Consider the following 23,459-nt stretch of genomic DNA (forward strand, 5'->3'; position numbering starts at 1 on the left):
CCTTTTTTCTTTTTCGGATTAGGCGCTAGAAATATATGCGGGTAATTCCTGTGTGTGCATGAGGGATGATTGTTGAGTTGGAAATGAGTCTCCTGCACACACAGAACATCAGCTTTTTGCCTCAGGGCTTCAGACCACAGAGAGTGACGCTTTGCAGGATGGTTAAGGCCCCTAGCGTTTATAGATACACATGTAATAGTCATTTAGCAGGAGTAAAGTACGCTGGGAGGGGTCGTACTCACTGTGTCAGTCGATGAGTGGTGGGAGCAAAGCCGGGTCAGAATAAGTATCCAACATCCCTGGGAATGTACAAGGACAGGAGGTAGCCAGTAAGGGCATGCAGAGTCTGTGCTAATTAGGAAGGAACTGAGAACATAACAAAGAACAGAACAATAACCAACAAAAATAAGCAAAATATTAAGAATAGAATCTGAGAAACGATTCATGTGCAGACGTAACTGCATAGGAAGGATATTAATCCGGGGGATACAACAAAGGTTGCAATAAAGTGAACAACCCTTGTGACCTAGGAGAGAACCTTATACGTTGTAGTGAGGATTAAGTAGAACCATCAGCAACTTTTTTAGGAGCCCTTTTGCGAGACACCACTTGCCACTCGTCTGGAGTGTTGGTCAGTGGCGGTATATGCGGACCAGATGTGTCTTGTGGGGGTATTATACCCCATTGTCGTAAGAGTGCAATCCCTTCAGCCAGGGTAGAAACGCTGTGAGTGGTTCCTTCATGGGAAATGACCAGTTTCGCCGGGTGTCTCCATTTATGGGGAACACTGTGATTCCTCAGCGCCTTCGTTATGGTGGCTAGATTACGGCGTTGCTGGAGAGTGTGCCGTGACAGGTCAGGGAGAAGAATTATTTCTGCATATTGTGGATGTTTATTGTCGGATTTCCGTGAGGCAATTAAGATTTGCTCTTTAACATGGTAGTAGTGCATCTTTAGTAACACATCTCTGGGAGAGTTGTCGGGCAGGAATGCTGGCTTAGGTAGTCTATGGATCCTATCGATAGTCAAGTCCTGAGGGGATAGCGTAGGAATAATGGTGGAGAACAGTGTATGTACATACTGTAATAGTTGGGTGGGAGGTATGACCTCGGGGATACCTCTGATTTTTATATTTGACCTTCTGGAGCGGTCTTCAAGGTCAGCTACCTTGTTTTTTAGCCAAGCAATTTCTTCTCCGTGTGATTTATGGGCCTCTACTAAGCCATTGAAGGAATTAGTGTAGTTACCTAATGAGTTTTCCACTTGATCCACTCTGTTGCCCAGAGCCATAACTTCTCTATGACATTTAGTAATTTCAGCAGTAATATCAGTTTGTATGGAAATTTTGAGGGATAGCAACATCTCCTTCAATAGTGTGTCAGAGATCGGCCTGTCTGAGGTGGGATAGGTCGCAATGGGGTCAGCGATGTGTGACTGAGGAGTGAGGCCTATAGCAGAGGGCCCACTTACCTCCATGTCGCGGCCTTCTGGTGAGGAGATCCGCAGCTTTTGTTTCACTGGACTCCTTGTGGAGGGGCTAGCAGTCCCCGATGAGGATTCGCTGAAAGAAGCTGCTCCGGTATGCAGGTGAGTCGGCGGTTTCTGACTGATCATCGCAGGCGGGAGAGCGGAGCGATCGTCTGGTGTTCCGGCGCCATTTTGTGGCGGTCCGCGCGTTCCGAAGAAGCTCGGAAGTTTCCGCGGAGTCTGCGGGTGTTTCTTGTTTTTCGGCATGGCTGACAGGATATTCGGTGTCAGCGGAGATTGGCGAACGAGTGCGTTCTGTTTAAAGTTGTCGATGGTCGTGAGGTTAGTCGGTTCTCTCCGGCGGCCGAACGGAGCTCCTAGATCACACGTCCATCTTGGAGCTCGGACGCCACGCCCCCCCGTGATGAAAATAAGTTAAAGGAGCTGTAAAGTCTCAAGGTTTTTCCCCTTAAAAAATTTACTTTTAAAATCATTTTAAGTAAAAAAATAAATAAATATGTAAATTGTAAAAAAATAAAGACCCAAGCATATAAAATTCCCCCCACATATATGCATGTACCACTGTAAGGTCACTAGTGGGGGGGAGACTATGCATGCAAACTTAGATTGTGAAACTTTCGTTACATGTTAAATCCCACGCGTCGGAGTGAGAGCAATATTTCTAGTATCAAACCTCCTCTGTGATGCTGATGACCTATAGGGGGCTTCTAAAGTATCACCTGTGGAAAATATAGGGTTCTGAAGTTTGTCACCATTTCACAGACGCACACAAATTTAAGGTTTGACATGTTGGGTATCTATTTACTTGTCTTTTATACTTTACAAAACAATTGGGTAATTTATTGTGTTTGTGTGCTCTAAACTTTAGAGTATTTTTTACAGAAATGTTTGCATTTCCTAGACCTTTGTGGTAATATTGTGACATTGAAACATTGGAATTACCTGGATTTTATTCTTTAGGGCAGTGATGGCGAACCTTGGCACCCCAGATGTTTTGGAACTACATTTCCCATGATGCTCCTGCACTCTGCAGTGTAGGTGAGCATCATGGGAAATGTAGTTCCAAAACATCTGGGGTGCCAAGGTTCGCCATCACTGATCTAGGGTATCTGATTTCAGTAAATATATAATGTTTTGGGGGCTTCATGTAATCTTCAGGCCTATAATGATTTTTTTAGCATATGTGGTTGAACAATTTCTTCCAGTGACTTTTTTTTCTCATTTAACATTCTATTCTGTCTTTCTGCAGGGTCCCAATTCTGACCCCTCTCTGTCTATATCAACAACTACAAGTTCACCTGTTGTAAAAAAACAGGAGGACCAAACTGCTGATAAATCAGATGCACAATCAAAAAGTAAAAACACAGTTCCCCCAAGGATAATAGCTACCAAGTCACCAGAAGACAATCAGACTTTTGGAATAGAGGTTACTGAAACTGTGAACCAGTCTTCAAATATATACACACGAACAGAAGCAGATAAGATCTTAATGGGTCAGGAACCTCTAATTGCAAAAGGGACCGAATTCCCTAAGACCAAACATTCTGGTTATGAAACAGAGAGTAAGATCAAGCAAGGAGAAAGTGCAGTATGGCATGAACAGATTACAAAAAACAAGGTTGTTACTGAACACAACTTGCCTCAGGTGAAGAAGACACCATCTTGTTCTATGTTGTGGCCAGTATGTTCAGGGAAACATTTCAATGATACACTTAATGAGGTTGCAAACGACCTGATGACTTTTACACTGGACCTTTTCCAAAAGCTGTCACCACTGGATTCCAGGCCAAATCTTGTAGTATCTCCTATTAGTGTTGCTTTGGCATTGTCACATCTAATGCTAGGTAAGATATACAGACTGTATTTCTTAAATAAATATAAAATGTTAAATACCTACATGCTACAAATATTTAAATAGAACTATATGCAAAGCTCATTTTCATTTTGGATAGAGCAAGGGAGGGTTATAAGTCCTGACAGTTTATTTTTGCCATCTGTGTCCCAATGGAAAGATTTCTGTGCACTTCCTGTCCCTGTTTTTGCTATGGAAGTGAGAGAAAAATCCCTCCAAATTAAGGGAATCCATTGGGCCTCCCAGGTCACCAAAACTAGTATCCCCCTCCATTACTGTTCTATATATTTTCCTTTAGTTTCACTTTTGTTGATAACAGTAAACAGGACAAAGAGAGGGTAATTCTCCCTAACGGAGGCAGAAGTAGGAATAAAAGCGTGACGGGTGTTCTAATCCATCTCTACTCTGTCCAAAACGAATAATGTCCCAGAACTAAGTGAATGTGGTGACATTTCCCACCCAAAATCCTCTCTTCCTAATACAATTTACTCTTTTATTTTGTGCAAGGAAAAATATTGCTACCTCGTAGTATCCATTTACAAAAATACCCTACCCTAATCTATATAAAGAAAATATTCCTACATTGCTACTCCATAAATAAATCCCTGGCTACCTGAAATATCTCAAAAGGACAACAGTGAAGTAGCACATTGAAAGCTCCCCCCCCCCCCCCCCCCCCAAAGCCTGGCCTACCCATACCTGGTATGAGGAAGTGAGAGGGAGAGTGCAAAAAGACCACTGAAAGGAGTGAAAAATGCTGGCTGCCTGATGGATGTGATGGAGTAGGCGCCATGGCAATGAGCATCATCAACATGGAGACACCATGCCAGACACAGGACACTGGTCCCACCGGATACAAACAGGCCGTGCTTCAGTGTGAGACCTACCAACCAAGATCGAATCCTGAACGGAAGAAGGAGAGTCAGACTCCAACCCAGGTAAATAAGTCCCATGGCATGATACAGCCATACCCAAGTGACTGAACCCCCCCCCCCCAACCTGGAACAGACCCGGGATCAGCAAAGATGACTGGACCAACGTCCCTGAGCAGTACTCCAAGCAACCCCCTAGACAAGAGATCGGAGCCAAGAGTGGAATCCAGAATCATGACGATGACGCCCAAACCTACCACCTAAGGACCGTGGCTTAGGACACACCCTGAGTATTAATCCCAGGGTGGTAACCAGGGCCTCTAAGCAACAGGACGTCAACTGAAGAAAAATTGACAACTGCTGCTGACCCGAGGGTGGGCCCAGTGGCGAAACGACATCCTGCACAAATCAATTCGCCCCAACAATGGGCAGGGCTAATGGAAGTGAGTGCAGGCATGGTTGATAACGGTATAGATGCCAAGACGGCCCATCCTGAGAACACAACTGGAGGAAAGACAGACAACCAGACATGAGAACAACAACACCCCTCTGCCTACCTAAGAAAGGGAACATAAGCAGAAATGTCCAGACCACAGCGTGTGAATGAACCTGATGACAACCCCCCCCCCCCCCTTGTGTAAGTAGTGCGTGAGCCAGAGTAACCTGCAGCGCAGAGACAGGTAATTAACAGAAAAACTCAGGGCTAGAGTACCCACAGACCGTGGTGGGTAGACGTACAGGTGTAGTGAATGAACATGCATCGTATGACATATGGTATACAGACGAGAAGATTGTGGTCAACAATCATTAACAAACGAAACCTCAGCCAGTATGGATCTGTGGACGTGACAGATCCTGACGTGTGAGCCCTAGCTAACTGCCAGGTACAAACATGCACACAGACACGACGAGACATGACAACCAACAAAGATAAAACCGGTATCGGTGTATGCCATGAGTGAACAACCACGCTGAGGCTGAACACCGAGGCTGAAATGCAAGGACAGCAACACCATGACAGATATGCTGAGACAGAAACGTAATGACATAAATGCTGAGGCAGAAACGTAATGACATAAATGCTGAGGCAGAAACGTAATGACAGAAAAGCTGAGGCAGAAACGTAATGACAGAAAAAAACGCTATGACAGAAAACGCTGAAACTGAATGCTGAGGCAGAAACGTAATGACAGAAATGCTGAGGCAGAAACGTAATGACAGAAAAAAACGCTATGACAGAAAAACGCTGAAACTGAATGCTGAGGCAGAAACGCAATAACAGAAATCCAGGGGCAGAAATGCAATGACTGAAATCCAGGGGCAGAAAAACACTATGACAGAAATCCAGGGCAGGAAACGCTATGACAGAAATCCAGGGGCAGAACGCAATGAAAGAACGCTGAGGCAGAAATGCAATGACAGAAACCCTGGGCAGAAAGGCTGAGGCAGAAATGCCATGACAGATAACCTGGGGCAGAAACGAAATGACAAACGCAGAGACTGAAATGCTGAGGCAGAAATGCAATGACAGAAATCCTGGGGGAGAATGCTATGACAGAACGCTGAGACAGAAATGCCATGACAGAAAACCTGGACAGAAACGCAAATGAAACAGAAATGCTGAGACTGCACGGCGAGCCAGAAATGCTGAGACTGGACACTGAGCCAGATAGCTGGGGTAGAACACTAAGACAGAAATGCTGAGGCAGGAAATGCCATGACAGAAATGCAGGCGCAGAGACGAAGAAAACCGGGACATGACGCAATGACAGAAACTGGGGCAGAATGCTATGGACGGAAATGCTGGGACAGAACGCTATGACAGCAATGCTGGGGCAGAACGCTGTGGCAGAACGCTGTGGCAGAAATGCTGGGGCAGAACGCTGTGACAGAAATGCTGTGCTACGATGGAACACTTGCCAAAGAAAAGCAAAAATTAAAAACCTGCAATGTACATAGTTGCGTCCTTCATGTCTGCCAAGCCCCCCCAGGTATGCAAAGCCCTGCTGACAATGAATGGGAACGTGCAAACTTGAGAATGAATTGCGAATAACCACACCGATACTCCAGCCTAGTACATCTACTACAAGCCTTGACGGCCCCATCACCTCATGTCAGGCCGTTGCCATGGATATGGTCTAATGTCCTCTGTGACTGCTGCAGCGGAGCCAACAGTGGGGAGAGAGGAGCAAGCAGGCGGGAGGCCGCCCATCCCCCCCCCCGAGAGCACCGAGAGAAATGGATGGGAGGTCCCCTTGAGGAGCCAGCTGGGCATGAGGAGAGGAGCGAACGGGCAGGATGGCGAACACCCCCCCGGCGAAAAACCCGGAGAAGTGGGCGGGTGGCCCCCACATGAAGCAAGATGTGCACGGGTCAAGTGATATCCTGACTGTGAATATATGTAATGAAACCATAGCACATTTGGGGATTGAATACTGAGAGCAGAGCTGAATAAATTGTCCTGAACCTTACAGCCAAAGTAGCTGCCATCAGCCTGCGTGATCTGCCGTGGCCTCTAAGCAGCACATGTGATAATTAATGCCACCTAACCACTGGATGGGCTCGACAGAACAGTTATGCACTACATGCTGTATACTAGATTGCTATGCTATGATTGCCAGCAAGAAATCATGTTGACAGCAATGCTGGCAGGCGGCCCCCTCATGGTGCTGGAAGTGTATGGGGAGAGGAATCAGCGGAAGGCGACTGAACACCCACAGCCCCCCCCCCCCCCCACGCAGACATCTCCCTCATGCACCTGGATGCGTATGGGGAGAGGAGTCGGCGGTTGCCGAACCCCCCCCCCCCCCGGCGGGCACCAGGCAGGCGGCTCCCTTGTTGGACCTAAATGCTTACAGGGAGAGGAGTCGGTGACAGCCGAACCCCAAACCTCCCCGGTGGGCACCAGGCAGGCGGTTCCCTCGTGGCCCTGGATGCGTGCGGGGAGAGGAGTCGGCAGCGGCCGAACCCACCCCCCCACCAGGCAGGTGGCTCCCTCGTGAAGCTGACCCTGGTGTGGAGACCAAAGTACCCAGGGGTGACAAAGTGGGTGGGCTGGCGGTCTCCCCGACAGACATCGCCACCACAGCAGCAGATTAGCTCGGCAAGGACCCGGAAGTGACGAATGTCAGCCCCACCCCCTCCTAACCCAGAAAACACCAACCCTGGCCCTGATGGAGGAGGAGGGTTAAATAGTCTCTGACTCCTCCCACAAATACAGGCTGGCCTTCGGCCAGCCTTCCCACAAGTCCTCTGTCTACTGCTTAAACACGCCAACCTCAAATGTGTCTATAAGATGCTCTGAAAATGTATTTGATGAAGCCGAAGAGCAACAATAGGTCTATGTACCCTGCAACAACCTCCTAGTAAAGGAGAACATAATTTTCATAATCAAGAACTATATCATTTAGAATCTATAACTAGATACAGTATATAAGGAACTGGATTCATGGCACCTTGTTGTACATTGATACTGAACTTTATCAAAGCATGACCCTTTGAAACAACTTGTTATATGTTCTTTACATACACGTAGTTAAATAGTTACATAGTAGGTGAGGTTGTAAAAATACACAAGTCCATCCTACTGTATGTGTGTGATATGTCAGTATTACATTGTATACCCCTGTATGCTGTGGTCATTCAGGTGCTTATCTAATAGTTTTTTGAAACTATCAATGCCCCCTCAGGCTGAGACCACCACTTGTGGAAGGGAATTCCACATCCTTGCCGCTCTTATAGTAAAGAATGCTCTATGTAGTTTAATGTTAAACCTCTTTTCTTCTAATTTTAATGAGTGGCTACGTGTCTTGTTAAACTGCCTTCTGCAAAAAAAGTTTTATCCTATCCCCTCTCAAGTGTCTCTACTCCAGAGAGAATAAGTTCAGTGCTTGCAAACTTTCCTCATAACTAATATGCTCCAGACCTTTTTTTAGCTTTGTTGCTCTTCTTTGTACTTGCTCCATTTCCAGTACATTCTTTCTGAGGACTGGCGCCCAGAACTGGGCAGTATACTCTATCTAGGTGCGGCCGGACCAGAGTCTTGTAGAGTGGGAGAATTATCGCTTTATCTCTGGAGTTGATCCCGTTTTTAATGCATGCCAATATTCTGTTTGCTTTGTTAGCAGCAGCTTGGCATTGCATGCAATTGCTGAGCCTATCCTCTAAAATGGAAAAGGACCTGAGGATCCTAGTAGATTCCCCCAGAGGTTCTCCCCCCAGTGTATAGATTGCATTTATATTTTTTCCACCCAAATACATTATTTTACATTTTTCTACATTGGACCTCATTTTCCATGTAGTTACCCACCCCATTAATTTCTTTATGGTTAGAGCGGTAAGGATGTGGAACTCTATCCACAATCCCTTGTGTAAGCGATTGGCATCTTAACAAACATAATATACAGGAATATAGGTAAAGAAGAGGAGAAAGCTTGATGATGGAGGCATGTAATCTGACCAGCAGCAATGATAAATATGTAGAACATAGAAAAACAAAATTTAAATGATTTTTTTTTTTTAGGGTTACTAAATACTGTACATAAACACACCCACAGCTACACAGGTTAAACTGGATGGACCGATTTCTTTTTTCAACTCTACCAACTATGTAACTTGCATGCAACAGGCGTGCTGTATTATAATATATACAAAGCACATAATAGATTTTCTGTAAACGAAGTAGCTACAATAAAAAAAAATGTACTGGGACTTTTGTTGAGTGAAGCCTGGATTGGCAGGTCCAGGCAAAAAAGGTAGCTGGAACAGAATGAGAAAAAAATCTAATGGGGAAATCTCAGGTAAACGAAATAATATACAAGTACTGACCTTAAAACAGCTGTTTAATTTTGAATATGGGAGGAAAAAAAAAAAAAAACACACTTGAAATGACAAAAGGTATTGAAGCTGCATGGACAGCCGCGACTCAAATGTGTGATATCACAAAAACAGCATAGTATAAAATAGCGTCGCTCTTAACTAACATAAACAGCATAAAACATCTAATAGTGAACAGTCCTCCTTTTTGGAAAAAGTTATGTGAAGAGCAGGGTGATAAATTGACAGCAGTGCCAAAATCTTGGAATTAGTAGTCCATGTGTAAACTTTCAGACACAATATAGTCCCTTTCATTCCCCGGTGTAATGGACACCATATGATACCACCACCGATAATAAGAAATGCCTGCTTACCAGATGTACTGGACCTTTAGAAAAGTCAGTAACGCTTGTTGCAGATTACCTCGCCAGGGCCTTTGGATTAAAATCGGACCAAAGATCAGTAGTCCTGCAGGCGATCTCTCTCTCTCCCGATGTTAGGAACGTCCCACTCGAAAATAATAGAGACTCTGCATCATGTAAATCCAACGATTTATTGGTTAAAAGCACCTCACACACACAGGGGAATGGTAAAACACCAGCCAGTAAAAACATACAAACGAGCCTACGCAATTCCGGGACTCATAAATCGTGATGACATCAGCATGTCATGCGTCCTATGCGTTTCATCTGAGATTGACGTCATCCTGGGGCACGGGCGACCAAGCCTCGTTCTGATCCCCGAGGACTTAGTCAAACATCAAGCCTCATTTGACATCAAAAGCCTCAGTAAAGCCGCGTACACATGGGCGGACTGTCTGGCCTACTTAGTCCGCCGAAACACATTTCAGCGGACAGTCCGCTCGTGTGTGGGCTTCAGCGGACTTTTTCAGCGTGCAGTCTGGCGGACTAAGTATTTCGGAATTTCCGTAATACTGTCCGTCGGACTCGCATTTTGGCGGACAATCCGCCCGTGTGTGTGCCAGTCCGCCGTACTTTTAAAATGAGCGGACTTTTCCCGCCCGGAGAAAAGTCCGCTCATTTCGAGCGGGTATCCAGGTAGGCGGGGCCCGCGAAGGAGACGTCACTGGCCCCGCCGCCTGGTATGGACTTAAAGGGGAACCCCAACGCCGAAAAAAAAAAATCGGCGTGGGGGTCCCCCCCAAGTCCACAACAGGCCCTTGTCCGAGCACGCTACCCGGCCGGCCAGGAAAGGGGGGCGAGCGAGCGCCCCCCCCTCCTGAGCCGTACCAGGTCGCGTGCCCTCAACATGGGGGGTGCCTTGGGGAAGGGGGGGCCGCGCGGCCCCCCCACCCCAAAGCACCTTGTCCCCATGTTGATGAGGACAAGGGCCTCTTCCCGACAACCCTGGCCGTTGGTTGTCGGGGTCTGCGGGCGGGGGGCTTATTGGAATCCGGGAGCCCCCTTTAATAAGGGGGCCCCCGGATACCGGCCCCCCACCCTATGTGAATGAGTATGGGGTACAATGTACCCCTACCCATTCACCTGTAAAATAAAAGGCGGTGGCCCGGTCTTCTGTCGCCGCCGTCGTCGCCTTCCGTTCTTCTTCTTCTTCTTCTCCTCCTCCAGGAGATGTTGCCTCGACGATCTCTCTGGCCGGAATGCCAGGGACGCACTGCGCGGCCACTTATATAGGGACAATGGGGCGGTGTCACATGGCTTTATGTCACATGGGTTGGTCACATGGGGACTATGACATCGTAAGGGGGCGGGGGTCACCATGTGACACCAACCCATGTGACATAAAGCCATGTGACACCGCCCCATTGTCCCTATATAAGTGGCAGCGCAGCGCGTCCCTGGCATTCCGGCCGGAGAGATCGTCGAGGCAACATCTCCTGGAGGAGGAGGAGGAGAATGAGAATGAGAATGAGAAGGAAGAAGAAGGAAGAAGAAGGAAGGAAGAAGAAGGAAGAAGAAGGAAGAAGAAGGAAGGAAGGAAGAAGAAGGAAGGAAGAAGAAAGGAAGAAGAAGAAGAAGAAGAAGAAGAACGGAAGGTGGCGACAGAAGACCGGGCCACCGCCTGTAAAAGAGCTATAAGAAGGCGCGGTGGCCCGGCAGAAGAACCGAAGAGGGGGACAAGACCCCCGAAGTCGGGAGAAGAGGCCGGCGGCGAGGAAGAAAGCCGGACTCCTCCGCTAGCAAAAGAGCTACAAGAAGATAGCGGAGGAGTCTGGCGAGAAGACCCCCGAAGACGGAAGACCCCCGGAGCTGTGCAATAAAGTATTTTATCTCGTGTGTTGTGTTTTTTTTTGTACTTTTATTTTACAGGTGAATGGGTAGGGGTACATTGTACCCCATACTCATTCACATAGGGTGGGGGGCCGGTATCCGGGGGCCCCCTTATTAAAGGGGGCTCCCGGATTCCGATAAGCCCCCCGCCCGCAGACCCCGACAACCAACGGCCAGGGTTGTCGGGAAGAGGCCCTTGTCCTCATCAACATGGGGACAAGGTGCTTTGGGGTGGGGGGGCCGCGCGGCCCCCCCTTCCCCAAGGCACCCCCCCATGTTGAGGGCACGCGGCCTGGTACGGCTCAGGAGGGGGGGCGCTCGCTCGCCCCCCTTTCCTGGCCGGCCGGGTAGCGTGCTCGGACAAGGGTCTGTTGTGGACTTGGGGGGGACCCCCACGCCGATTTTTTATTCGTCGTTGGGGTTCCCCTTTAAGTCCATACCAGGCGGTGGGGCCAGCGACGTCTCCTTCTCGGGCTTCGCCTACCTGGAGACGGGCTCGAAATGAGCGGACTTTCCTCCGCGTGTGTGGGCGAGTCCGTTCATTTCAAAAGTAGGGCGGATAGTATGGCGGACTTAGTACGCCGTATTAGTCCGCTCAAAAAGTGGTGTGTGTGGTCAAGTCCGTTCATTCGAAAGTATGACGGACTGTCCGTCGGATTGTCTGACGGACTAAGTTGGCCAGACAGTCCGCCCCGTGTGTACGCGGCTTTAGACATCGAGTCTTGTTTTGAGGTTAAGCTGGACATCAATGGGCTTACCTACGATATGGCAATTCCCCACCATCAAACTTCAAACAAAAATATAGGCATATAAAAAAAAATAAAAAATAAAACCCCACACACAACACAGCAAATACACTTGAAATTAGACATCCAAAATCAACTGTGTAATAGATACATATATAGCCACTTCCAAAGTCGGACACTGCGGTAAAATCTTGCGTGGTTAAAACTGGAAGTGGGCAGAATGTCCACAATGGGGACACTCTACCATATTGCCCTCTACAGGAAGCCCTACATATTGCACCTAAATGTACATTCTGTCAGGCTGGGAGCAGATAACAGGTAACAGTTCAGGTGTGCTGATCATACAAAGAGTTCAAAGAACAAGAGCACATACCATGAGCAGGTCTAAGCAGAGAAGGTCAGCTGGGACTTGTAGTTCACCGCTGCAGATGAAGGTAGATGTTTGCTGGACCTTGTAGTTTACTGCTGCAGATGAGGATAGATGTTAGCTGATGCTTGTAGTTCACCGATGCAGATGAGGGTACTACAGTAGAATTAGGCAAAGCGTAGTCTATGCAAGCTGGGTCATAGTCCAAACAGTACCAAATCAGAAGCGAGCAAGGAGGGTCAAACAAGCCGGGTCATACACGAAAGACACAGAGCAGATATCAGCTGGATCAAACACAAATGTGAACTCTAACATGAGCACTGACTGAATGCTGATACAGGTGATTCAAAGGTGAGCTGGCCAATCACTGTTGTTTCCCATACAACGGCTGTGTCAGGTGAGTTGTGCTGGGTCCTAAAGGGATTCTAGTACTGACAGTACCCCCTTTCTCAAGGGGTTTCTCCTGCACCCCCAGGCTTACTTGTATAACGGAGATGGAACTTCTTCTTAAGTCGATCAGCATGAAGATCACGAGCTGGTACCCAAGATCGATCCTATGGGCCGAAACCTTTCCAATAAACGAGATATTGTAAGGAATTGCGCAGTCTGGAATCAAGAATAAATGCCACTTCATATTCTTGACTGTCCAACACATCCACAGGTTCTGGTTCATTTACTAGGAGGCTGGAATGAACAGGTTTCAACAATGAAACATGAAAGACATTTGGAATGCGCATGGATGGGGAAAGTTTTAATCTGTAGGACACAGGATTAACAATCTCCGAAATTTCATAAGGCCCGATGAATTTTGGGCCAAGCTTTTTAGATGGAACATGCAGGGACAGATTCCTAGATGATAGCCACACTTTGTCACCAACTTTATATCCTGGTGCCTTTGAATGCTGCTTGTCAACCGTTTTCTTAAAAGCCTGCACAGAGAGAGAAATAGCACGATTTACATCAGACCAGATTTTGGAGAAATTTTCAGTCGTGGTGTTGGCATCTGGAACATCAGAGGGCGGGAGATCAAAGGAGCACACACGAGGATGCAACCCGTAAACACAAAAGAAAGGAGAGGTCCCTGTAGATGTGCTGACACAATAATTAAAGGCAAACTCTGCCCATGGAAGGATGTTGACACACTCCACCTCATCTTTGGCCATCAGACAACGTACCATCTTCTCTAGAATCTGATTAGTCCTTTCTGTTTGGCCATTTGTCTCAGAATGATATGCTGAAGAATATGATAATTTAATCCCCAGCTGAGAGCAAAGGGCCTTCCAAAACTGGGATATAAACTGAGAGCCACGGTCAGATACAATGTTAATTGGTGCTCCATGGAGCCTGAAAATATGCTTAATGAATAAAGATGCCAGTTCAGCAGATGGAAGCTTCGGAAGCGGAACAAAGTGGGCCATCTTACTGAACCTGTCTACCACCCCCTAGATCGTGGAACATCCCTGGGACGGAGACAAGTCAGTGATAAAGTCCATAGATAAACGGGTCCAGGGACAGGTAGGTATTGGTAGAGGACGTAGGAGACTGGGGGGCTTAGGAGTACTGCTCTTGCTTCTGGCGCAAACTTCACAGGCCTGGATGAAGGCTAAGACATCCTGCCTAATCGATGGCCATCAGAGGTTGCGAGAGATAATCTCAAAAATGTGTCTAAACCCCGGATGTGCTGCAGGTTTTGATGCATGTACTTGCTGCAAAACCTGCAAACAAAGAGCTAGGGGCACAAAGAGCATACCAGAGGGAGTGGAGGGAGGGGCTTCAGCCTGTGCTGGTAACAAGGCCTCAGAGATGTCAGCCTGGGTAAAAGCCAAAATCCTATCCTCAGAAATAATGGGTTGTGGAGGAAGCGGAGGAGGAGACTCTGATAAAAAGCTGCGAGACAAGGCATCAGCCTTAATGTTTTTTGGTCCTGGTAAATAAGAAATTGTGAAGTCAAATCTGGAGAAGAACAATGACCACCTGGCTTGATGTGAGTTCAGTCTTTTAGCAGAAAGGATGTATTCAAGGGTTTTGTGGTCAGTCAGATCTATGAATGGATAGCGAGCTCCCTCCAGCCTGTCTCCATTCCTTCAAAGCTAGCTTTATGGCTAAAAGTTCTCTGTTGCCTATATCATAATTGTGCTCTGCTGGGGAATATTTACGGGACAAGAAGGCACAGGGGTGGTGTCAGGAAACTCACCGTGTGAATGTCCATCCCCGTGTGACAGCGGCTTGTTTTCGTTCCAAGGGCCATGGAACCCATCAGAGGCGAACAAGTTCCGGAACGGACGCACGCACGCACCAATATGAACACGTGGACGCACTCGTGCGCCAAACTGAACGTGTGTACGTACTCAAGCACGCACGACCACATCCACCAATCCTGGCACATGTCACCATATAAAAACAGGGTCCTGATCTGATACCAGTGCTGGATCATCTTCAGCTCCTGCCTGAGATACCTGATCGCTGTTTGTACCTGTTACCTTGTTCCTGATTACCCGGCTTGCTTGACTACTCTTTTGGATCATCCCTGCTTACTACTTCCTGGACTTATACTGACCTCGGCTACTTTCTAACTTTGGCTTGCTTCCTGATTTTGTACCTCACTGCCAGCACATTACCAGACCTCTTCCCTGACTACAAACTTGTCTTCCGTTCCTGTACCTCGTTGCCAGCCAGTTGCCAACCTTGCTTGTTCCTGACATGCAGTGTTTTCCTCATACTTGCTTGGCTTCCGCTGAACACCTGAACACCTCTGGTGACCAGTCTACACCTCTTCCCGTGAGGATCCAGTGTTTTCAAGCCTCCATCTTCAATCTGCAGGCACCTGCACCCTTTCGCTGCCTCAACACTCCCTGTCCCCACTTCCAGGGGTGTTGAGACCGGAACCGTGCAAGAGGCCACCCCCAGCAGTCAGACTCTGCTTTAAGGTACGTGACAGTACGATCCAGCCATAATGGAGTCCGACAGGGGGCCTCACCTTTGGAAGCTTTGTGTCAACAGATCTCCGCCCTTACCCAACCAGTCCAGGGCCTGCAAGATGGCTATCACCAACTTGAGCAGAGAGTGGAGTCATTGACGCCAAGCACTGTTGCTCCTCAAGGGGCCACAGCATCCCAGTCCTCCAGTCCAGCAGCCTCAGCATCTGCACCTGCAGTAGTGGGGCCACCCCCAGAGCCTCGAGTTCCTACTCCAGAGAGGTTTTCCTGAGATCGCAGTAAATTCCGTGCCTTCAGGAATGCCTGCCAGTTATTTTTCCTGCTACAGCCTCGCACCTTCTCCCTGGAAAACACAAAGGTGGGATTCATCATTTCATTACTTCAGGGGGAACCTCAAACCTGGGTTCACCGCTTATTGGAACAGGCCAGCCCTCTGTTAGACACTATGGACTCTTTCTTGAATGAAATGGCCAAGTTGTATGATGACCCTCAGCGTGCCACAACTGCAGAAGCCAGCCTTCATGCTCTCCAGCAGGGTCGTAGGTCCCTGAAGAACTATGTAACCGTCTTCAGGCGGTGGAGTTCTGATACTCAGTGGAACGACGCTGCCCTCCGCTACCAGTTCCGCATTGGACTTTCCGAGGCTCTAAAAGATGAGTTGGCCCGTGTTGGAATTCCCAGGTCTTTGGAGAACCTGATCCAAGTATCGATTCAAATAGAACGTCGTTTTAGGGAACGGAGATCTGAGAGAATTAGTCAAATTCGTCCCACATGAATGTTGCCTAAGTTTCCGGAACCATCCTCCCATTCCCACGTCCCATGTACCTGTTACCACCTCTGAAACCCCAGAGCCAATGCAAATAGGCCTGCTTCGTTCCCCGTTATCTCCAAAAAAAAAGCAGCGTCGACACCAGAACAATCTCTGCCTCTATTGTGGAGAAGCTGGTCATTATGCAAATATGTGCCCGAACAAGACCCGTAAGTTCAACCCTTTGCCTCATGAAAACACAAAGAACAGGGAGAAGGTGCGCCAGACTAAGTGCAGTATAAAAGATAAAGTATTTATTAAAGTAAAAAAATACGGCCAAAGCAGACAGGGGGGACGACAATAGGCTTGCCTCTGTGTTCCAAAAGCTGATTTGGAGCAGCACCTCTGTATTTCTAATGGTTTTCATCGGTTTCCAGCTTTGTTAAGCGTCCGGATGGTCGGATGGCCGGGAATCGGAAGTGCGTTCCAGCATGGAACGCAAGCTCTGGGATCCGGAAGTGACGTGTGGGCCAATCAGAAGACGCGTTTCACAACTTCATTTGTTTCCTCAGTTCTATCCTTTGCCTCATGAACCCAATGCATTGCTTTTGACAAGCTCTATTCACATCACTGTTCCCATTTCCTCACAGCTTCCAGAAGGAACACTCCGGGTCCAGGCTATAGTTCATTCTGGTGCCTGCAGCTGCTTCATTGATCATGCTCTTGTTCTGCAACACAACATACCGTTGATACTCAAGCAACGTCAACTCTCCATATGGCTAGCGGATGGATCAAACATCAGATCTGGCCCTATTACCCATGAGACTCAACCATTATACGCCAACATACTACCTGACCATCAGGAGCTACTCCTCCTGGACGTTATCTCCTCGCCACGATTCCCAATCATTCTGGGAATGCCATGGCTACAAGCCCACAACCCCCAAATAAACTGGGTTACTGGTGAGGTGATTTTTCAATCTGCTTACTGCCTCCAGAACTGTCTCAAGGTCTCCCACCATTTGGTCCCAGTCATTGCCTGTTCAGGCCCTATATCTGAGGCCCAAAGACTGGTCCCATCTACATATCATAGTTTCTTAGACGTTTTTGATAAACAAAAGGCTGAAACTCTTCCCCCTCATCGGGTTTATGATTGTCCAATCGAATTATTGCCAGGAGCTGAAATTCCTTTCGGAAGGATTTTTCCTTTATCAGAACCTGAACTTCTGGTCCTTAAGGAATATATCGACGAGGATCTCAATGAAGGGATTCATCCGACACTCTTCTTCTCAAGCTGGTGCCGGAGTATTCTTCGTCGAGAAGGATTATTCTCTCCGCCCATGTGTGGACTACAGGGACTTGAACAAAATAATGATTAAAAATCGCTAACCCTCTCCCATTGATCCCGGAACTATTCCAGAGACTTTGTTCGGCAAGAATATTTACAAAGTTGGATTTACAGGGTGCCTACAATTTAATCAGAATCCGTAAGGGGGATGAGTGGAAAACAGCTTTCCGGACACGCTTTGGCCACTTTGGGTACCTGGTCATGCCACTACCTGGTCATGCCACTTGGACTCTGCAATGCACCAGCTATCTTCCAACATTTCGTTAATGGTATTTTCAGGGACTTTTTGGATCTATTTGTGATCGTCTATTTGGACGATATTTTGATATTTTCAAACTCTCTAGAAGCACATAGTGACCATGTAAAACATGTTCTTCTCAGGCTAAGACAAAACGGACTCTATGCTAAAGCCGAGAAATGTGAGTTCGAGCTCCAGACCATTCACTTTCTCGGCCTGGTGATATTGATTGAGGGTGTGGCAATGGACCCTCAGAAGGTTTCAGCCATTTTGTCCTGGCCACCCCCAACTGACAAGAAAGGAGTACAATGTTTTGTTGGTTTTTCTAATTTTTATAGGAAGTTTATCAAGAATTTCTCCAGTATCATAGTGCCTATCACACAACTCACAAGGAAACAAAGTCGGTTTCAATGGACTGCTGCAGCTCAAGCTGCTTTTGATAAGCTACAGAACGTACTAACCAAACGTTGGAGCAGTACTTACGTTGTTTCACTTTCTTTTCCCAGGAGAGAATTTGCATTCAATAATTCTATTCACTCTGCCACAAATCAGTCACCATTCTTTTCTAATTACGGTTTTCATACCTCTTTTCTGCCAACATCCATACTGGATTCTCCTGTACCAGCTGTCCAGGATAGGCTGAATTTCTTTGTTACCAACAATCAGGTACTTAAGGAAACCATTTCAAAGGCACAGGAGGACAATAAAACATTCTTTGACAAGAAGAGGGGGGAATTGGACTTAAAGGTCGGTGTTCGTGCATGGTTTTCAACTGTGAACTTGAAACTTGCATGTCCCTCTAAAAATTGGGACCCAGATATTTGGGGCCTTTCTCAATTAAGAAAAAAATCAACCCCGTGGCCTATGAACTTGAACTTCCCGACTCATTCAGGATCCATCCTGTGTTCCATGCTTCGTTACTTAAACCTGATGTACCCAATTCTTTTCCAGATTGTGAGATAGGTCCTCCAGAAACTGTGATGATAGATGGGGAGGAGGAGTTCGAGATCAAAGCCATTCTGGATTACAGGAAAACGACAAGGACAAAAATGAAAATTCCTGGGAGCCCGAAGCAAATCTCCATGCCCAAAGACTCATACGGGCCTTTCATCGCTCTCGCCTTAAAGGTTTGGTTTGAAGAGGCATCCGGAGGCTGCCCTTAAGGGGGAGGCACTGTCAGGGAACTCACTGTGTGAATGTCCGTCCCCGTATGACAGCAGCTTGTTTTTGTTCCAAGGGCCATGCGTGTTGTCCCCGTCAGAGGCGAACGAGTTCGGGAACGAATGGACGCACGCACACGCCAATACAAACATGTGGACGCACTCGCAAGCCAAACCGAACGTGTGTACGTACTCACGCACGACCATGTCCACCAATCCTGGCACATGTCACCATATAAAAACACGGTCCTGACCTGATACCAGTGCTGGATTGTCTTCAGCTCCTGCCTGAGATACCTGGTCGCTGTTTGTACCTGTTACCTTGTTCCTGATTACCCGGCTTGCTTGACTACTCTTCTAGATCATCCCTGCTTACTACTTCCTGGACTTCTACTGACCTCGGCTTGGACTTTCTAACTTCGGCTTGCTTCCTGATTTTGTACCTCACTGCCAGCACGTTACCAGACCTCTGCTCGTCCCTGACTACGAACTTGTCTTCCGTTCCTGTACCTCGTTGCCAGCCAGTTGCCAACCTTGCTTGTTCCTGATGCGCTGTGTTTTCCTCATACCTGCTTGGCTTCCACTGAACACCTCTGGTGACCAGTCTACATCTCTTCCGTGAGGATCCAGTGTTTTCAAGCCTCCATCTTCAATCTGCAGGCACCTGCACCCTTTTGCTTCCTAAACACTCCCTGTCCCCACTTCCAGGGGTGTTGAGACTAGAACCGTGCAAGAGGCCACCCCCAGCAGTCAGACTCCGCTGTAAGGTACGTGACAGGTAGATGGCAGCATTTACAGGATTCTTTTGTGACAAAACCGCATCCCTACTTCAGATGCATCTATCTCTACAATAAAAGGTAGTCCAGGAACAGGATGGCATAGAATTGGTGCAGAGGTAAAGGCTTTCTTTAACCGAGTGAAGGCTGCCTGGGCTTCAGTAGTACATTTAAATGTAGTCGGAGTCTTTCTGGTGAGAGAGGTGATGGAATGTGTAATGTGGCAAAGTTCTTAATGAATTTTCGATAGAAATTTGCAAAGCCCAGGAAGCGTTGAACTGCCTTCAGGTCTTAAGGTGGTGCCCAGTCTAAAATGGTATGAATCTTGGCTGGGTCCATGGTGAGGCCTGTGTCAGAAATTAGGTATCCCAGGAAAGGTACTTGTTTAACATGGAAAATACATTTTTCAGGCTTTATAAAAAGGGAGTGAGTCTTTAGTCGGGCCAAAACCGAACAGACATGCTTCTGATGTGTTTCAAGATTGGAAGAGTATATCAAAATATCGTCTAAATATACAAGCATGAAGCGACCCAACATGTCACGGAAAATGTCATTCATAAAGTTCTGAAAGATGGCTGGTGCATTCCTCAGGCCGAAAGACGTGACAAGACATTCGTAAAGACCATCCTTGGTCTTCCATTCATCGCCTGCACGGATGTGCACCAGATTATAGGCCCCCCTTAAGTCCAGTTTGGAGAAGATTTTAGCTCCCTGGATTTGAGAGAACAACTCTGTGATGAGAGGGAGAGGATACCAATTGGGAACAGTTATTTTATTTAGACCTCTGTAATCAACACAAAGTCTCAGTCCCCCATCCTTCTTTGGGACAAAGAAGCATCCTGCTCCTGCGGGAGAAGTGGAGGAACGGATGAAACCCTTAGTTAGGTTTTCCTGGATGTATTCTTGCAAAGCAAGATTCTCTTGTTCAGACAGTGTAAAGACTCTCCCTCCAGGAGTTGTAGTGTCAGGCAAGAGGTCAATGGGACAATCATAACTGCGATGAGGAGGTAAAGTGTCAGCAATCCCTTTAGAAAACACATCCCGAAAGTCCTTATAAAAAAGCGGAATCTGTTCCATTCCTACTTGACAGGTAGTAAGTCGAACAAGGTGCTGGATTCAATTCTTTTTAAACTGATTGAACCAAGCCAGAATATTTGCTGCTGGCCAGTCAATTACAGGATTGTGCTTCTGAAGCCAAGGAAGGCCTAGGATCAAAGGAGTGGATGGAGAGTCAATGACAAGACATGAAATCTTCTCCCAATGCAAAGCCCCCAATTGTAACTGGAAAGGGTTGGTGGATTGGAGCACTAGGTCTTGTGAGAGAGGCCGATTATCCACAGAGATCAGGCGGACTGGGCAATCTAGAGCATGAGTTTCCAGGGACAAAGAGGTAATCAGAGTCTTATCAATAAAATTCTAAGCTGCTCCAGAATCCACCAAGGCCAGCAGTTCATGAGCCCCTGTCCCAAAGTAAATGACAGGGGGTAAAATTGTCCCCCTGCGGAGATGAGAGTAGACCTAAGGTGACCTCCCCGCAATAACCTAGGTCCTGGAGTTTCCCAGATGTGTAGGGCACGAACGGAGCATATGACCCTTGAGGCCACAGTATAAGCAGAGTCCCATATTACGCCGGTGTTTGGGTTCCTGGGCAGATAACCAGGTGGAGCCTAAGTGCATAGGTTCTTCCTCAGATTTGGCACTGAAGGTGGAATAGTCAGGTGCCAAGGAAGGTATATAGTTTGCCAGAGCCATTGTTTGTTCTCACCTCCTCTCTCGCTGGCGGCGGTCAATTCTAATCGTTAGACACATAGCCTCTTCCAGTGAGGCTGGGTAGGAGAAGTTGACCAGAGCGTCCTTAATTGCATCTGAAAGAACAATTCTGAACTGGCTGCGGAGAGCTGCATCATTCCAGCCGATTCTGGGGCCCACCTGCGAAACTCTGAGCAATACATTTCCGCTGTGGTAGTTCCTTGTTTTAAGTTACGTAGGGTTGATTCTGCAGTAGCAGCACAATCTAGATCATCATATAGCAACCCAAGGACTTCAAAGAAGGCATCTACTGTTAGCAGGGCTGTATGGTTTGGTTCCAGGTTAAAGGCCCAAGCCTGGGGGTCACCCTGTAGTAGATAGATAATGTTTTGAACCCTCTGAGTTTCAGGGCCAGACAAGAATGGCCTCAACTTGAAATATAATTTTCAGCTGTTTTTAAAGTTGCAAAACCATTTACGGTCACCAGAAAACTGGTCGGCAAAGGAATTTTTGGTTTAGATGGAGTTTTTGTAGCAGTGGCAGTAGAAGGAGATTGCACCTTGGTGAGCTCTGTGGCCATTTCCTGAACTTGATGGGATAAACGGCAAAGATCTTGTGCAAACAACTGAGCCTGCTCAGGATCCATGATAGGTTTCCCTTTATGTATGGCTCCTGTTAATGTCAGGCTAGGAGAAGATAACAGGTAAACAGTTCAGGTGTGCTGATTATACAAAGAGTTCAAAGAACAAGAGCACATACTATGAGCAGGTCTAAGCAGAGCAGGTCAGCTGGGACTTGTAGTTCACCGCTGCAGATGAGGGGAGATGTTTGCTGGACCTTGTAGTTCACTGCTGCAGATGAGGGTACTACAGTAGAATCAGGCAAAGCGTAGTCTAGGCAAGCTGGGTCATACACAGGTCGATCAGAGTCCAAACAGTACCGAATCAGAAGCGAGCAAGGTGGGTCAAACAAGCTGGGTCGTACACAAAAGACACAGAACAGATATCAGCTGGATCAAACACAAATGTGAACTCTAACACGAGCACTGACTGAATGCTGATACAGGTGATTTAAAGGTGAGCTGGCCAATCACTGTTGTTTCCCAGACAAAGGCTGTGTCAGGTGAGTTGTGCTGGGTCCTAAAGGGATTCTAGTACTGACACATCCCCTATAAAGAGTCATCCCGAGGGGTATAATTGTCAAAAATAAACACTCCCTAATCAAACCTTAAACATTGCACAATAATAAATGTAAAAATTTATTAAAAGTAGTAGCTGAAATTATACAAATATAAACATTGAAAATATATAATTAATTATAATTAAATTAATTTGACATAATACCTCTTATTTGGAAGCAAGGAAGATTATACCTCATAATGCACATACATAATTAACTTTGATCCAAAACCTAAGCAGAAATGGTTTCCAATCATATTTACATGGTCAAGCACACTTAGTGAACAACATACATTGCAATTAATCCACAATTAATGATGTTACCCTAAGGATAATGTACCCCCGATGCCTGCTAGCTTTGAATTATCTACAAAGGCATTGACGTCTAAGTCCACGTTGAGGTCCAAACGTTCAACCTTAAAAATCCATTTCATCCCAAGTTGTGAGATCCCCCTTACTAGTGAGCCACCCCTCCAATGTGGACTATACCTGTCAATGCCCATAAATATGGTATTCCTAGGGTCCTTATTATGTACCGATGCATAGTGTTTTAAAACTGAGTGTTTTGGAAAAACCTTCCTAATATTGTCAATATGCTCATTCAGTCTCCCCTGTAGCGCTTGCTTGGTCCTGCCCACGTTTTGGAGTCCACGTGGACATTGTAACAACTAAACAACCCCAGTCATGGAGAAGGTCATGAAGAGTTTAAAGGTATGAGAGGAACTGGTGGCTGTGAACTCTTTGATGTTCCTATTTTGACAGCCACTGATAGCACACACTTGACATTTCCTGCACTGATAGAATCCAACAAGATTCTGAAAAAAAGGCTAAGTACGCCCTGAGCTTGGCCAATCTATTCATGGCCAAATGGGAGGAGGATGTCATCTATACCCATCAGAGACCTGAACTGGTCTTGTGGGCAAGGTATATAGAT

The 23,459-nt window shown here is 46.9% G+C and overlaps 1 protein-coding gene across 2 annotated transcripts in view; it reads left to right on the top strand.

Annotated features, from left to right (window-relative positions):
- The window catches only part of SERPING1 (serpin family G member 1), a 550,183-nt gene that overhangs the window by 45,116 nt on the left and 481,608 nt on the right, over window positions 1-23,459 (top strand). For both annotated transcript variants that reach the window (XM_077493210.1, XM_077493211.1), the window contains exon 2: window positions 2,738-3,332. In XM_077493210.1, the coding sequence (XP_077349336.1) occupies window positions 2,738-3,332 (595 nt within the window). The remainder of the gene's footprint in view (window positions 1-2,737; window positions 3,333-23,459) is intronic.

Source organism: Lithobates pipiens, unplaced genomic scaffold, assembly GCF_037356315.1.
Source record: "Lithobates pipiens isolate NorthernLeopardFrog02 unplaced genomic scaffold, aLitPip1_a1.2 Scaffold_19, whole genome shotgun sequence".
Lineage (NCBI taxonomy): Eukaryota > Metazoa > Chordata > Amphibia > Anura > Ranidae > Lithobates > Lithobates pipiens.